The sequence below is a fragment of the Dreissena polymorpha genome, chromosome 3 (genome assembly GCF_020536995.1).
Source record: "Dreissena polymorpha isolate Duluth1 chromosome 3, UMN_Dpol_1.0, whole genome shotgun sequence".
In the NCBI taxonomy this organism is placed as follows: Eukaryota; Metazoa; Mollusca; class Bivalvia; order Myida; family Dreissenidae; genus Dreissena; species Dreissena polymorpha.
The window spans coordinates 125,031,545-125,046,950 of record NC_068357.1 but is presented as its reverse complement, the minus strand read 5'-3'; the positions used below and the strand labels follow the sequence as shown (position 1 = coordinate 125,046,950).

Below are 15,406 nucleotides of genomic sequence, written 5' to 3'. Positions count from 1 at the left end.
TTGCAGTAGTATGTATTTAATATATTATTAAAATTTGCAAACATTGCGTTCATGTGAGAAGACGTATTTGATATCAATTATCCAGTAATTGTAACTTTATATATGTGTACTTATTATCAAATCATGAATATACCAGACGTTTTCTTTGTCAGAATGCCTACCCGGAAGTTACAGCGCAAACTGTTCCAAGCTATGCCATTGCCGTATGGGCCCATGCGACGTTGTTACGGGTGCATGTGGAAATGGTGGCTGTAAAGATGGATGGAAAGGAAAAGCGTGTAATGAAAGTAAGTTGTCAAAGGATATTAAAAAAACAAAAACGTACAAATCAAACAAATATATTTGATAAGCAAATAAGATATATAGCGTCTGCATAAAGAACTCTAAAATCGGTCAACGGATTGGCCATGTTAGATTCCTACATGTGCAAATATATATATGGACACAAAGTAGCGTCCGCAAATTTTATACTAAAATATGTCAACAGAAAGATCAGTTGAGATTCATATATGTGCAAAGACATTGTTAAGCATTGGTTCGCGTTCGAATATAATACTCTTAAATCTGTCAACCTACTGACCATTTCAGATCCATGCATTTGCAAAGATGTCTATGAAATTTAAACAATGTTTTTGGAAAGACGATTAGAAAAGTACGATATGCTGAACATGTTACATTTTAGATTGTTGTTAAACGAAACACATATCGATAAGGTTACCAGATTTGTTTCAGCATTGTAATGTGCATTCGGGCATCTCTTTATTGAATATTTGAGATTTATTGTTATTTATAAAAGTCGATCAGAATAATTATTTGATATTGATATGATTTTGATCCAATCTATAGATGCCTATTGAATTCACACGAATACCGGACAACATCGTACATTGGTATTAAAGTCGACACTTTTATTTTCGCGAATAAGATTGTTTTACCTATTTTCAATATTTTCGTCAATGGCTCAATTGACGACAGCAGCGCGATCCCCACAATGATCGGTTACATCATCGCGGTTCTCGGGATCAAATGATCGCGATAACGATATGAATTGACGAGTCATTCATGTAGTTATACATGCATATGCATAGTTCTACCCTCCTAAACAAGAATTTACCCGCATTTTTGTTGCATCATGTGTTATATAAATATTTTTAAAATTATTGTAATAAGATATTATTGTATTAAGTTTTATTCATTTTTTGAAATCCGACACGCATTGTAGAATTTGTTAACAATGAGATGTAAGCAAATAATACCTACAAACAGACAGTTCTAGGTAAGTTCATGTAAATAATTTGTCCTGATTAAAAGCTAGCGAACAGAGTTCGGCCCAAACGTATTACAAAATCGCTCAGTTGCACTAATCGTGTATCATATATTAAAGTATATAGTTAAGTAGCGATCATCTAAACTAAATTTGGGTTTCAGTATGATGAATTTAATATCGCCCTATTCGTTCAGAAAGGTACCATGTGCCTTCTAATTTCAATGTCACCTGGTACCTTTTTAAACCAAATATTGTTTAAATGTGTAAACATTGCGTTTGATACTCTTAATGTTAGTTCAAGTAAGGAGACGCATTTGAAAACCATTTAACAAAATTGTAACGTAATATTAATGTACTAACTATCAAATCATAAATAAACCACACGTTTTCTTTGTCAGGCTGCCCACTCGGAAGTTACAGCATCAACTGTTCTAAGCAATGCCAGTGCCTTGTGGGCCCATGTGACGGTGTTACAGGTGAATGTGGAAATGGTGGCTGTAAAGATGGGTGGAAAGGAAAAGCGTGTAATGAAAGTAAGTTGTCAAAGGATATTAATGAAACAAAAACGCACAAATAAAAAAATCATATAAGAAAATCAGATGTGTAGCTTCCGCATATAATACACTTACGTCCATAATCCTATTGGCCATTTTAGTTTCGTAAATGTGCAAATATATATGGACACAAGGTAGCGTCCGCATATCATATTTTTTAATATGTAAACAGATTGATCAGTTGGGATTCATACATGTGCAAAGATATTTATAAACACAGGTAGCGTTCGCATATAATACTCAAAATCTTTCAACCGATTGACCATTTCATATCCATACAATTGAAAAAATATGTATGAAATTTAAACAATGATTTTTTAAAGACGATTTAGAATGTACGATAAGCTGGAAATGTTTTATTATATCTTATTGTACAACGAACCATATGCCGAATTGGTGACCAGAATTGTTTCAGCATTGTTATTATTATTCGGACAACACTTTATTGAATATTTGAGATATATTGGTATTTATAAAAGTCGATCAGCATTATACATGCTCAGTAAAGCATGACGTTGTATGTGATTTTGACACGATTTGTATCAAATCTATATATGACTATTTAATGCACGCGAATACCGGACAACAACGTACATTGGTATCAAATTATACAATATTATTTTCGCAAATCAGACTTTTGTTAGCTGAATTTCATTATTTACGTCAATGGCTCTAATGGCGACATCAGCGCGATCCCCACACATATCCGTTACATCATCGCGGTTCGCGGGATCAAATGATCGCGATAACGATATGAATTGACGAGTCATTCATGTAGTTATATATGCATAAGCATAGTTCTGCCCTCCTAAACAAGTATTTATCCGCATTTTTTGTTGCATCAAGTGTTATATAAATATTTTTAAAATTTGTGTAATTAGATATTATTGTAAATAAGTATTACAACTTGCGTGTTATTCAATTTTTGAAATCCGGCAAGTATTGCCAAATTCGTTAACAATGAGATGTTTACAAATAAAACCTACAAACAGACAGTTCTTGGTAAGTTCATGTAAATAATTTTTCCTGAGTAAAAGCTAGCGGACAGAGCTCGACCCAAATGTATTACATAATCACTCAGTTGCACTCATCGTGTAATATATATTTAAGTATAAAGTTAAGTAGCGATCATCTAAACTAAATTTGGGTTTCAGAATTATGTATTTAATATCGCTCAATTCGTTCAAAAATGTACCATGTGCCTTCTAATTTCAATGTCACCTGGTACCTTTTTGCACCAATGGGGCGAAATATTGTTAAAATTTGTTAACATTGCGTTTGATACTCGTAATGTCCGTTCAAGTAAGGGTACGTATTTGAAACCCATTTAACAGAAATTGTAACTTAATATACATGTACTCAGTATCAAATCATGAATACACCACACGTTTTCCTTGTCAGGCTGCTCACTCGGAAGTTACAGCCTAAACTGTTCCAAGCACTGCCAGTGCCTGATGGGCCCATGCGACAAAGTTACGGGTGCATGTGGAAATGGTGGCTGTACAGATGGATGGAAAGGAATAGCGTGTAATGAAAGTAAGTTGTCAAATTATATTAATGAAACAAAAACGCACAAATCAAAACATATCTCATATAAGCAAATCACATATGTAGCGCCCGCATATAATCATCTAAAATCCATGAACAGATTGCCCATATTAGATTCGTACATGTGCAAATATATATTTGGACACAAGAAAGCTTCCGCTTAGCATATCCTTAAATATGTCAACAGATTGATCAGTTGAGATTCAAACATGTGCACAGATGTTTATGAACACATGCTAGCGTTCGCATATAATGATCTAAAATCTGTCAACCGATTGACCAATTTTAGATCCATACATTTGCAAAGATATATATCAAATTTAAACAATGTTTTTTGGAAAGACGATTTGGAATGTACGCTATGCTGGAAATGTTTTATTTTATCTTGTTGTACAATGAACCATGTGACGATCAGGTTATCAGAATTATTCCAGCATTTTAATGTCATTCGGACAAATCTTTAGTGAATATTTGAGATATATTGATATTTATAAAAGTCGATCAGAATTATACATTCTCATCAAAGCACGATATTGTATGTGATTTTCTTATGCGTTTGATCCAATCTATATATACCTATTGAATGCACAAGAATACCGGACAACATCGTACCTTGATATCAAAAACGACAATATTATTTTCGCAAATCAGACTTTTGTTAGCTGAATTTCATTATTTACGTCAATGGCTCTAATGGCGACATCAGCGCGATCCCCACACAGATCCGTTACATCATCGCGGTTCGCGGGATCAAATGATCGCGATTGCGATATGAATTGACGGGTCATTCATGTAGTTATATATGCATAAATAAAGTTCTGACCTCCTAAACAAATCATTGCCCGCATTTGTTGTTGCATCAAGTGTTATATCTAAAGTTTTTGAATTGTTAAACTTAGATATTATTTCATGTAAGTATTATAAAGTGCGTTTTATTCAGTTTTTGAAATCCGAAACGCATTGCCGTTTCCTTGTCGGATTATACAATAAATGAGGAATAAATGAACATTATTCATTCGCGAAAAAAATGAATTGTATTATTATTGAACAAACATTTCAAAATGTCACGCAATTATTATGTTAAATAATAAAAAAACAATAACACTCGAATGGATTCGTGTAGATTGCAAATCACTTTAGTTTGTCAATCAGACGTATATTTTATATTAAATGGGCGACTTTAGATGATTTAGTTTGAAAGCAAGAGCTGCTAATTTGGTGTGAATAGGTAGCATGGAACTGGTTCCTTTTGCTTTATTCGTAAATTAATGAATGATTCAAACAAAATTCGGTTTTGTTTTGACAACTGTTATAGGTATGCATCTGTACAGACATTTATTAAATATGTTGAGATTGAATAAGGTATAAGCAACTAGGACAAAATAGCAAACGTACTCTTTATGTATATGAATGGCATTTCACTGAAACCACATTTGCAAATATTGCAGCAAATACGTTTTCTGAAAAGGAGGTTCTTGATGGACTATACTATTGCAAATTAATATCTATTCACATTGCTTATATAAACGTTGAACATTGATACCATCTTTTTAAATTGAAACACTACTTAATTATTTTTTATTTAAGCATCTTTACACGCACACACACAACATATCTAGAGATTGTTGAATTGGACATTTGATATAAAAACATATTTTATGTTGAGGTTTATTACGAACAATATGGCGACGTCCATGGAATCAGGTATTTTTCGCCGCGCCATACCTTTCATTACTTGCATTTATTTTAAAATGCCGCTCACTTTCAAGCCATATCAACAAGAAAGGGATAAGCGTGTATTTCGAATTAATATTCGCTCTTAATCTTGACTTTACTCGATTCGAATTTTATTAGCGGGTCAAACATTTACAGCTCGATTAAAATAGAGATATAGAGCGAGCATTAATACGATATAAACGATATTCACTGTCTTGCCGAAATGTCTGGATGTTTAACAAAAAGGTTTAACAAAAGGTTCTGAAATCGTGTCAGCAAAAGGGATCGATATGGCACGTGTATTTATTTCAGGGTATCGTTCATCAAATAATTTTAATTATATTTCTCTCTATTATATTTTCTCTATAAGTACATTCAGGCCCGTAGCCAGGATTTTGAAAAGGGGGTTTCGAATTTTCCCATCGACAATAGTTATTGAGCAATGAAGTGGCGAAGGGAGTATGTGCGGGAGGGTATGTCCCCCTTCTGCAATCGGGGGCTTTGTAGGTCCTCCCCCTAGAAAATTTTGAAAATGAAACGTAAACTCCTGCATTCTGGTCACTTTTAACTGTATTTAGAGACTGACGCTATAGAGCATTTTTATATGAAATTTCACTTTCACTGACCATACACAGTGACTGATCGACATGACACTTAAGGCTTCATTAAGACCCCATAGCCACAAACTACTGGCCCTATGGTCTCAAAGTCCTCAACAATCTATACCAGGACGTTGAAGAAAAAAAGAAAAAATATTTATTTGCTCATTATGCTCAATATCCGTCACAGTTAATGAACATTAAATGTAAATGTCCACCTGATCATATGTTATAATGTTTTAAATTCATTATAACAACTGTTTAAGAGTAGGACATATTTCCTAGTGTCAAGTTTGACACAATTAAAACATTGTGGAAAGTTCTGTATGTGGAGCAGAAAGATGCCATTAAGAGTTGACAACCTACAAAAAAGCTAAATTGCTTTGAAGAAATTTTTTGTTTTCTTGTCATTCAACAGAAAAATCATCATATCTTAAGCATATCTGATATTTTTGGCAGGAAAACCCTTCAGAGGATCCGAAAATGGTTGAACGGGGATAAAACAAAAAGATGACGCATTCTGTCGAAAATGCTGTGCACAATGTGTAATTGTTATAAATCGTGGTATTATGCAAAATTATTAACCAGTGACTCATAAGTCTTCGGCAATAGTCGACAGAGTGTCCTTTTATTTCAGTCATTAGGAAGCTGGCATAACATTCCTTTAATAATCATCTAAAATGTAATTTCTCTTTTATAAGATTATTTATTCAAGTTAATCAAATTGTTTTCCAGTCATTTAGATAATTGTCGAAAAAGGTAATTGGACTGGGATTTCAGGCCACAATAAGTAGGCTTCATAATTTGGTTATGATATATATTACATTTATAGCTTTAACAAACATTAATAACGAAGACAAAAGTTACAAAAGAACCATTTAGTATCAAATATTTATAAATAAGTATAAATTGTATACGGATTAGAGTGCCAGGTTAATATTCTTGCATTATACAGAGAACAAATAAATATTTTTAACAAAGATTCCAATTCCATGTTGCGGAGACCGGCTTCTTAGATATTCTCAAATTTTGATGTCAAAACTTCTGTTGATTTCAACAATTTTACGGTTAAAACTTGTTAATAAAAATCACGCGCTATCTTTGAAATGACTTCATCGAGAAGTTAATTATATGGTGACATGTCGGTTGATAATTGAATGCAACATTATTTTAACGCTAAAATACGAAGACTCACTGGGTTCCTGGAAAATATAAATAAAGGTTTTTGCGTCAAATAAAGTTGGGTGCAACTTATAGTACACTTTTGTTTACTCGTAACAAAAAGTGGGTGCTAACGCACCCAACGCACCCCCCCCCCCCCGGCTACGGGTATGATATTTAATGATTAACTTGCAAGGGAATCAACTTATTACTCTATGTTATTGTTGTTAAATTGTGTTTGCGGATCTTTGATAATAATGTTATTTAACATGTGTTTAGTTTCCACCTGCAGGCGGTAAAAACGTTTTTTTCGTTGAAAAAATATTTCGGTTATTGTATGTTTTATTATTTATGCCATAGCATCGGAAGATACAAAACAATCGTCGACAATTATATGGATTTCAACGGCTTCGGGATCTGGTCTGCTGATAGTTTGCGTCACCACCATTGTATGTGTGTGTTCCCGAACAAAGAAACGTAAGAAACATTATTAAATTCTCTACATGAAAGAGTTCTAAAATCTTGTTAACAAAAATGGATTGCGATGATACGTGTATTTATATCATTTTATCGTTATTAAAAAAAATGTAATAAAGATACTATTGTATAATGTAACCATTGAATTATTAACTTGCAAGGAAATCAACGTATGACTCTGTTCTATTGATTTTAATTTTATTTGTGGATCTCTGATAATACTTTTATTACAACCATGTCTGTTTTTTGGTTAATATCAGACTAAGTGTGAAGTGTGTTTAACCATTAACCGATACAATTTCTCGATGGTTTCTGACTGACTGTTTCAATGGCGTGAACGAATTTAAAATCTTGGTTTTATGTTAACTATGTGTATTGCATGTAGTATCTTGTACTGTATAGGCAATTGTTACATAAATGAATAGTTGAGGTAATGAAATAAATCTCTCCTAAATTTCTTGTTTTTCCGTTAGTATATACGCTTGGTGTAAAATCACATTATTACATTTGACCAGATATTTTATTATGTAAGCAAAATGTTCATTCGTGCACATAGTTAATGAAAATTTCTTATGTCATAAAAATTAATCTTAATTCCAATTACAGGCAAGAGGGCTCTGGAAGCCATTCAATCGTAAGTACATATATTTCTCACACATTATTGTTTGTTTGAAATTGACTGTAAATATAAAAGTAAGCATGCTTGTATTGAAATCACCGTTATCGATAACAGTATACAGTTTACGATATAATGTTCAGGAATGAACTTCAATCATTGAAAAGTCCTGAATGTGACTACATCGAACTGTAGGACAGTGACGTTCAAGGGGAGAAAAACAAAGATTTCAGGTCACTAGGTCAAAGGCCAAGGTCACAGTGACTCGAAACAGTAAAATGGTTTCCGGATGATAACTCAGGAATGCTTAGGCCTAGGATCATGAAACTTCATAGCAACATTGATCATGACTGGCAGATGATCCCTATTGATTTTCTGGTCACTAGATCAAAGGTTAAGGTCACAGTGACTCGAAACAGTAAAATGGTTTCCAGATGATAACTCATGAAACTTCATAGGTACATTGATCATGACTGGCAGATGACCCCTATTAATTTTCAGGTCACTATGTTAAAGGTCAAGGTCACAGTGACAAAAAACGTATTCACACACTGGCTGCCACTACAACTGACAGCCCATATGGGGGGCATGCATGTTTTACAAACAGCCCTTGTTTCTTTATTCCTTTTGTCACATGTTATAAACTATCATATTTGTATATATTATGCATTTATCTATTAATACATACTAAAAGGTGTTGTTTGTTCAACATTTGGATGAATAAGAGTGAATTGTGTAAATAAATGGTTCACAAAAAATGGAGGAAACAAATTTGGGGGGTTCAAAACTGAAAATGTCAACAAAAAAATGATTGTACGGTGAATTGTATTTAAACTGTAATGATCAATGCAGAATACCACAATACTTAGAAATATGCGAAGAAAGAAGAGAAAATCAACATGTCAACACCCTCAATCTGCGCAGAAAGCGTTAACTGTTTCGTACAATTTTCTTTTCTTTCATTTTAATGAATGCCGTTAGAGTCCCGGTATAGCTACAGTACATATGAAAACCGGCGCTCTGCCGGAATGCCACCAGCATTCACCGGGGATCCACCGGGGCATTACCGGCGAAGACCGGGGTGAAACCGGGGCGTTGCTGTAGCTCTGCCGGGGTCTGATGCCGGTATAGACACGGTGAGTGCCGGCGGTGTTACGGTATACCGGGGCTCTGCCTGGACGCTGCCGGCTTTCACCGGGGCACTACCGGCGACAACCGGGGCTATGCCGGGACAGTGCCGGCTTTCCCCGGGATACTACCGGCGACAAGCGGGGCTTGACCGGGATAAACCGTAGCCAGTCCGGGTTGACTAGGACTCTGCCGGGCAGTTGACCGGCTTCAACCGTTAAAAATGTATACGCTACGAATCATCCCGGTCCTCGCCGGTCGACCGGCGTTAGCAAACCGGGATGGACCGGGCTCTACCGGAAAAAGTGAGACTTGGACTTAAGTGGATTTTCTTTTGTATACATATTACAAAGGAACTATGAGTGTTTTCCTGATCTGTAAATTATGTAATAGAAAACTATTTTAGGCTATTGAAAGGTATTTATTTGACGCCAACAATAACAGTTTTTCTGCGGCCATGTTTTTGTTGTATATCTTCACCGCCTATGTAGACGAACCTCTACCAGATCTGTAGAGTTGAACAAAAGGTTATCGTTCCCACAACCAGTTTCGTGTTGTCCTTCACCGTCTATGTACACTGTAGTATATACACAACTATTGTCTTTTCTTGCAGTCTCTGAGCTTCTGCACTCAACCGCTAGGGTCAATCAGTATACATTCGGACAAAGGGAGAAATTCGGACAAAACATCCTAAATGCATTTTACGTCACACTAAACCTAGCCCCAGATCTACGGCGCTCTGATTCACCTTCCTGGTTGCCTTCGTCTTGTCATGTAGTTCTTCCGTTGGGGTCGGCGATGAGCGCTCGGCCAAGTTAGCAGATTTCGATTTGCTCGAGAGAACGTGCTTATTTGGGGTCACAAAGTTCAATATCGACTTCTGATTTTCGTGTTTCTTGTTTTGCTTGGGTTGTTTACCTTTCGAAATGCGTTTTGGTTTTGTGTTTGGCCGGGGCTTTTGTTGGCATTGGTTATCGCAGACTCGACGGGTTGATCACTCGGTGACTCGTCGTCCGATGATTCTGTTTCAATCGTAATTTGTTCGGTGTAGGAGTGATTGGTTATCGTGCATTCGATTTTTTTTTGTGATCCGATCCACCAGTGTTTATGCACATTCATTTGTGTGTAGATTCGGAGAACATTTTCCCTTCTTGCAAACATTTGGTGCATTTTAAATTTGCCTATTTTCAGTGTTTTGTTGACCTGCGTGAATCACTCGTCCTATAAATATCCCAAAGGCCTTAGTTTTGGGGAGGTTTGTTTTGATGGAAATTGCCGATACTATCGCTACTCTCTGCTGTTTCACAGTTGGTCAGCTTTTTGTTTATCCGTAATTTTTCACGGTAGAGCGATATAACATTCGCTCCTTTTATTGTTAGAGTTCTTGTTATGGTGCTATCATCGACGGACAATGGGATGTTTTTTATTCGTACTCTGATTGTGTTCTCACGGTTTAAACTTTCAGGGTTTGTGTTTAGTACTGCGAATGATTTTCCTCTTAAATATTCTCCTTAAGCAATCAATGTAACTTTGTCCTCGATAGTGTCCAGATAAATTCGCAACATGCCACGTATACGTTGTAAACCTGTTAAATGAGAATCATTTATTTTTACCTCTCTTTTCGCTCTGGTTTTCGCCCTTTAAATAGTTCGCTTTCCTTCATGAAAATGTGTTTCTTTAATTATTCATTTATGTATGTATTCATTGATTGATTAGTTCATTAATTGATTCATCTTTAATTATTTATGTTTATATTTATTTATATTAACATTAATGTATTATTTCATTAATCCATGTTTTCATTCGTTCATTCTTCACCAATTCATTTATGCATTAATTCATGTATTTATTGGTTCAAGTTTTCATTATTGATTGCATTCATTTATTAATTCATTAATGAATTAATTAATTCATTTATTTATCCATTCATTCATTTATTCATTATTTACTAAACTGTTAATTTATCTATTCATTTATCTATTCATTTATTTATTCAATTATTTATTCTTTATTCCTTCATTTATTCCTTCATTCGTTCTTTCATTTATGCATACATTCATTCAATCGTTCGTTGGTGTGTTCGTTTGTTTGTTCGTCGGTTCCTTCCTTCCTTCGTTTCTTTGTTCGTTCGTTCGTTTCTGTGTTCGTTCGTTCGTTTCTTTGTTCGTTCGTTCGTTTCTTTGTTCGTTCGTTCGTTCCTTCCTTCCTTCCTTCCTTCCTTCCTTCCTTCCTTCTTTCTTTCTTTCTTTCCTTCCTTCCTTTCTTCCTTACTTCCTTCCTTCCTTATTTCCTTCCTTCCTTCCTTCTTTCATACATTCATTCATTAATTCATTCAATTATTCATTCATTCATTCATTTATCTATTTATTAATTAATTAATTAAATTATTAATTTATTTATTTATGTATTTATGTAATAGTTAATTAATTAATTTATTTTCAATTATATGTTTTACATTCAACGTTTGATATTGAAGACGCCGAAGTCAGTTTTCCCGAAGCTTTCCAACGGCAGGCATGCACATCACGGTTCCGTCCCAGAAACATTATGTGCGATGCAACCCAGAGGTAAACAAAAAGTTTTTATATGAAATTGCTCTAGGCGATCCGTAATGCTGATGATACAACACAATTGTACAACTAATTAAATAAGCACTAGCAATTGCGAAAATACTAATATCGTTATAGTAAGCCACTCCTTCTTGAATTGCGTGATTACTGCCTCGTTGCCTGCCGAATAAGGCCCAAATATTGTAAGCTTTCAAAATCAAGTATTTTTGTAAGGACATTCCATTTTGTGAAACTTTAATCTGCTACAAGCAGATGGTCCGTCTTTAGCACACTCCATCTATAATCCAAGTAATGTGTTATTATCATGGCCACTTTTCAAATATACTTTTACCTGCTAAATATTGAAACATACAAATATTAGAACAATACAACATGTACATTGAGATGTATTACACGATTGAGTACATGCAAACAAGTACTTTAGACGATGTCGCACTCTTACAGTGCAATGACGTCAATGTGTTACTCAATTAGCATTCCCAACATATAGTAATTAAAATGTAAAAACAGACGCAATTAAAATGATTAAAATCCATACCAATGTTGTGAATGTACGAATTAAATAGCATTTTTTTCTGGTGAATATTCATACAAGTTGAGATTTGTAAAAATTGCGCGCACCAAAAACGATAGATATCATATATATATTTTTCTAACACAGCCTCGTAATGAAAAGGAGCCAGATCCCACTTTCCCTTCTGTGGGGGACAATGAGTATCTTACACTGTCGGACCTTGATCTGGAGGGGAGCGATTATCATCACATAGCAGACTGTGATGTGTATTCAAGTGAGTATGCTGGAATAGCGAATGCCACAGGAACGAGCCTTCAATCTTACAGGGCACTTCCCCCAATACCGGGCGCCACTAGCAGCACGGACGATGATAACCTACAACCAGTGACTGCGAATCTCTCAAAGGACATATCACTCGAAACAAAGGACAAGCCGTTACGTCAAACGAGTGGCACTTGGTACATAACACCAGTGACAAGAGAGCTTTCTGTGGAAATGCATGCACTACTTAACACAAATGACAAGCCGTTACGTCGAGCGAGTTTACCTTTGAATAAAACATCAGGGACAATAGATTTGTCTATTCACAAGTTTTCAACCCTGTAAAATAGGATGAATTAGTTTATTTTGTAAAAGAAAAAAATGTTAATGTAAATAAGGTTTCAAAATAGCAAGACCAGATTTTGATTTAATTTGTATTTAAAAAGCCAACATAGTTTGTAAACCCTCAAACCGGTAGCTGTATATTGATTTTTGTCTTTAATTAGACCCATTCGCTTCGTTCGATGGAAGTTTTTATTGCATTTCTTAGAAATACAAAGGAAACATATGGTCAATAATGAAGCGTGGTTTTTGTTTTGCATCTTAAGTGATCATTTTATTGAATTAATGTTTTCCCAAGAACATTTTTAAATAGTGTTTTTTTTTTGTTGTTATGTTTTTTAAAATTGTTTGTGTGCGGTTGGCTATAATGGACATCCGTTTGCGTAACTGAAATACGATTATATGAGTTAAGTAGTTCGGTTTTGAGAAATAAAACAACCGTTAAATAAAATGGACTAATACCGATTTATAGTTAACGTTGGCGATTGCTTTTTAGTGCGACTAATTTTGTGTTGTTAGTCTCCTAAATTTCCCAACCGGACATTGTAAAAGGGTGTTTTCTTTAACATTGCCTTTTGTAAATCGAAATACATACTGTTGTATATACATTGTTTTCTTGATATTAAATACCGCTGTACAGTGTAGATGTATATTGAAGAAATTTATATTGATTTTTTTTTCACATGCATAACATTGTTTCATTTGATGTATGCCTTAAGCTACTTAATAAGTATATATATATAATACAGTATGATTTTATTATCCAAACAAAATGATCTAGTTTAAGTAATGTTATATTATTTACGCGTATCTAGATATAAATGAACTATACACTTGGAGACTTTTCTAACGCATCACTTAATCATAGCAATATAGCTCCCTTATTTTTGAACGGCTTGTGTTGAAATTTGGACCAAGAATAATTCAACACATATCTGATAATTCCTGAAAATTTAATTGAAATTGAAAAACAACAACATACAAAACTTAACAAATTAAAAACGTCACTTCAAAAGTCAAATTCGCAAACTCGTGAAACGTTAAATAATAACAATGTGAAAAGTAAAACACATTAACTTACACGTCTTAATAACTGACCGGCTTGCAAGATGCCGATTGGGCCGTTTCGCTCCTGAATATTCATACGCGCAATATTGTTTTTCTTTTATTAATGTTGTGTTTTTCTTGTGTTAAAACTTACCTAGAATTATGAAATTAAAATTAAACTGGAATAACATGTATATCGCCTTTTACTACACTTGATGATTTTTCTTACGCAATACTTTTAAAACTTACATATCTCAGTAATGAGTAAATATTTGTGTTTAAAATTGCACATGTGATCATTTGACTACAATATGTTCAATCTTACGATAAAATCATTCATCCGTAACGATCGGACATTTAGCAAGTGGGAAAGGTAGCCTGTGCAATGCAAAATGCGCGATTGCGCTCTTGAATATTACTACGAGCTATATTGTTTTATAATTAATTTTATGTTTTCCTTGTGTTAGAACCCACCTAAAATAATTAAATTGAAATAAAACTAGAATAAATTCGCGTTTCCACATTTCCACGTGCACAAATATAGAGCCACTCCTACCATACGTGCTAAAGCGTCAAATAGTCACGGTTGAATGATTTAATCGTGAGCTTGCATAAAATGTTGTCAAATGATCGTATGTAAAATTTTAAATCAATATCTTTACTCATAACTGAGATATTCAAGTTTGAAAAGTGATGCGTTAGAAAAGTCCCCAAGTGTATATATGTTCTATATTCATTTAAAAATGAGGTTATGGTAAAAGCCTGATTTACCAGCTGGCACCACTTATCCTTAAAGATTATTATAATCTACAGAAGTATGTTTGCATCGTGTTGACACCTTTGAACAGTATTATGCAAGATCAGATAATTGCACTGCAAAAGATTGGAGTACAAGCCTGTTGTGTGGACTATAACTGTCTGGGTGGTCAAGCATTGTTTGATGATGATGATGATGAAGGGGATGCTAAATCAGATGGAGATGTAATATTAACGGTCCCTATGTCCGATATTGCTGATGGAAAGTTCACATTGGTGTATTCTCACCCCGAGGCGCTTTTAAGCACTGATACGGGGAAATCCTTGATACAAAATTTGGAGAATAAAAAAATTATTTCGTGCATAGCTGTAGACGAGGCACACATGATTTTGAAATGGTAATTGTTTCTATTATTTATACTGATGTTTAATACATATACACATGGCTGGTAGATTTAACACTTGAAAAATGGTGATTAAACAGGTACTTAATCCACCCCTGATCCAGGTCTCCATGTCACCTCACCAACAAATTTTCACCTACATGATTATAGCCATTCACTAAGCAAATATGAAGATATTCACTGAGTAAGATATGTGAAATACTCCAGAGTTTGGCAGTTATTTCACCAATCTTGATCTTAAATTTGATCCTCAAACTGATCCTGGATCATGTACTAATTCCAATTTCAATGACTCCATGACTACTGAAATGCTTGGAAAATTTTCATGTGTATTCCGTTTTATATTCTGAACAATTAACCATTTGCATGCTGGGAAATTTGTCGTCTGCTAAAATGTTGTCTGCTAAATGTATAAAATTAGCATTTTCTTCGATTTGTTTTCAAAG

At 34.4% G+C, this 15,406-nt stretch overlaps 1 protein-coding gene across 1 annotated transcript in view; it reads left to right on the top strand.

The window, feature by feature from the left end:
• The window catches only part of LOC127872569 (multiple epidermal growth factor-like domains protein 10), a 169,084-nt gene extending 154,546 nt beyond the window's left edge, over window positions 1-14,538 (top strand). Inside the window, exons 14-19 of the mRNA XM_052415895.1 lie at window positions 1,666-1,800; window positions 3,223-3,357; window positions 7,206-7,322; window positions 7,929-7,956; window positions 11,543-11,633; window positions 12,298-14,538. Coding sequence (XP_052271855.1) covers window positions 1,666-1,800; window positions 3,223-3,357; window positions 7,206-7,322; window positions 7,929-7,956; window positions 11,543-11,633; window positions 12,298-12,756 — 965 coding nt within the window. The 3' untranslated portion in view covers window positions 12,757-14,538. The remainder of the gene's footprint in view (window positions 1-1,665; window positions 1,801-3,222; window positions 3,358-7,205; window positions 7,323-7,928; window positions 7,957-11,542; window positions 11,634-12,297) is intronic.
• Window positions 14,539-15,406: the final 868 nt, after the last annotated feature.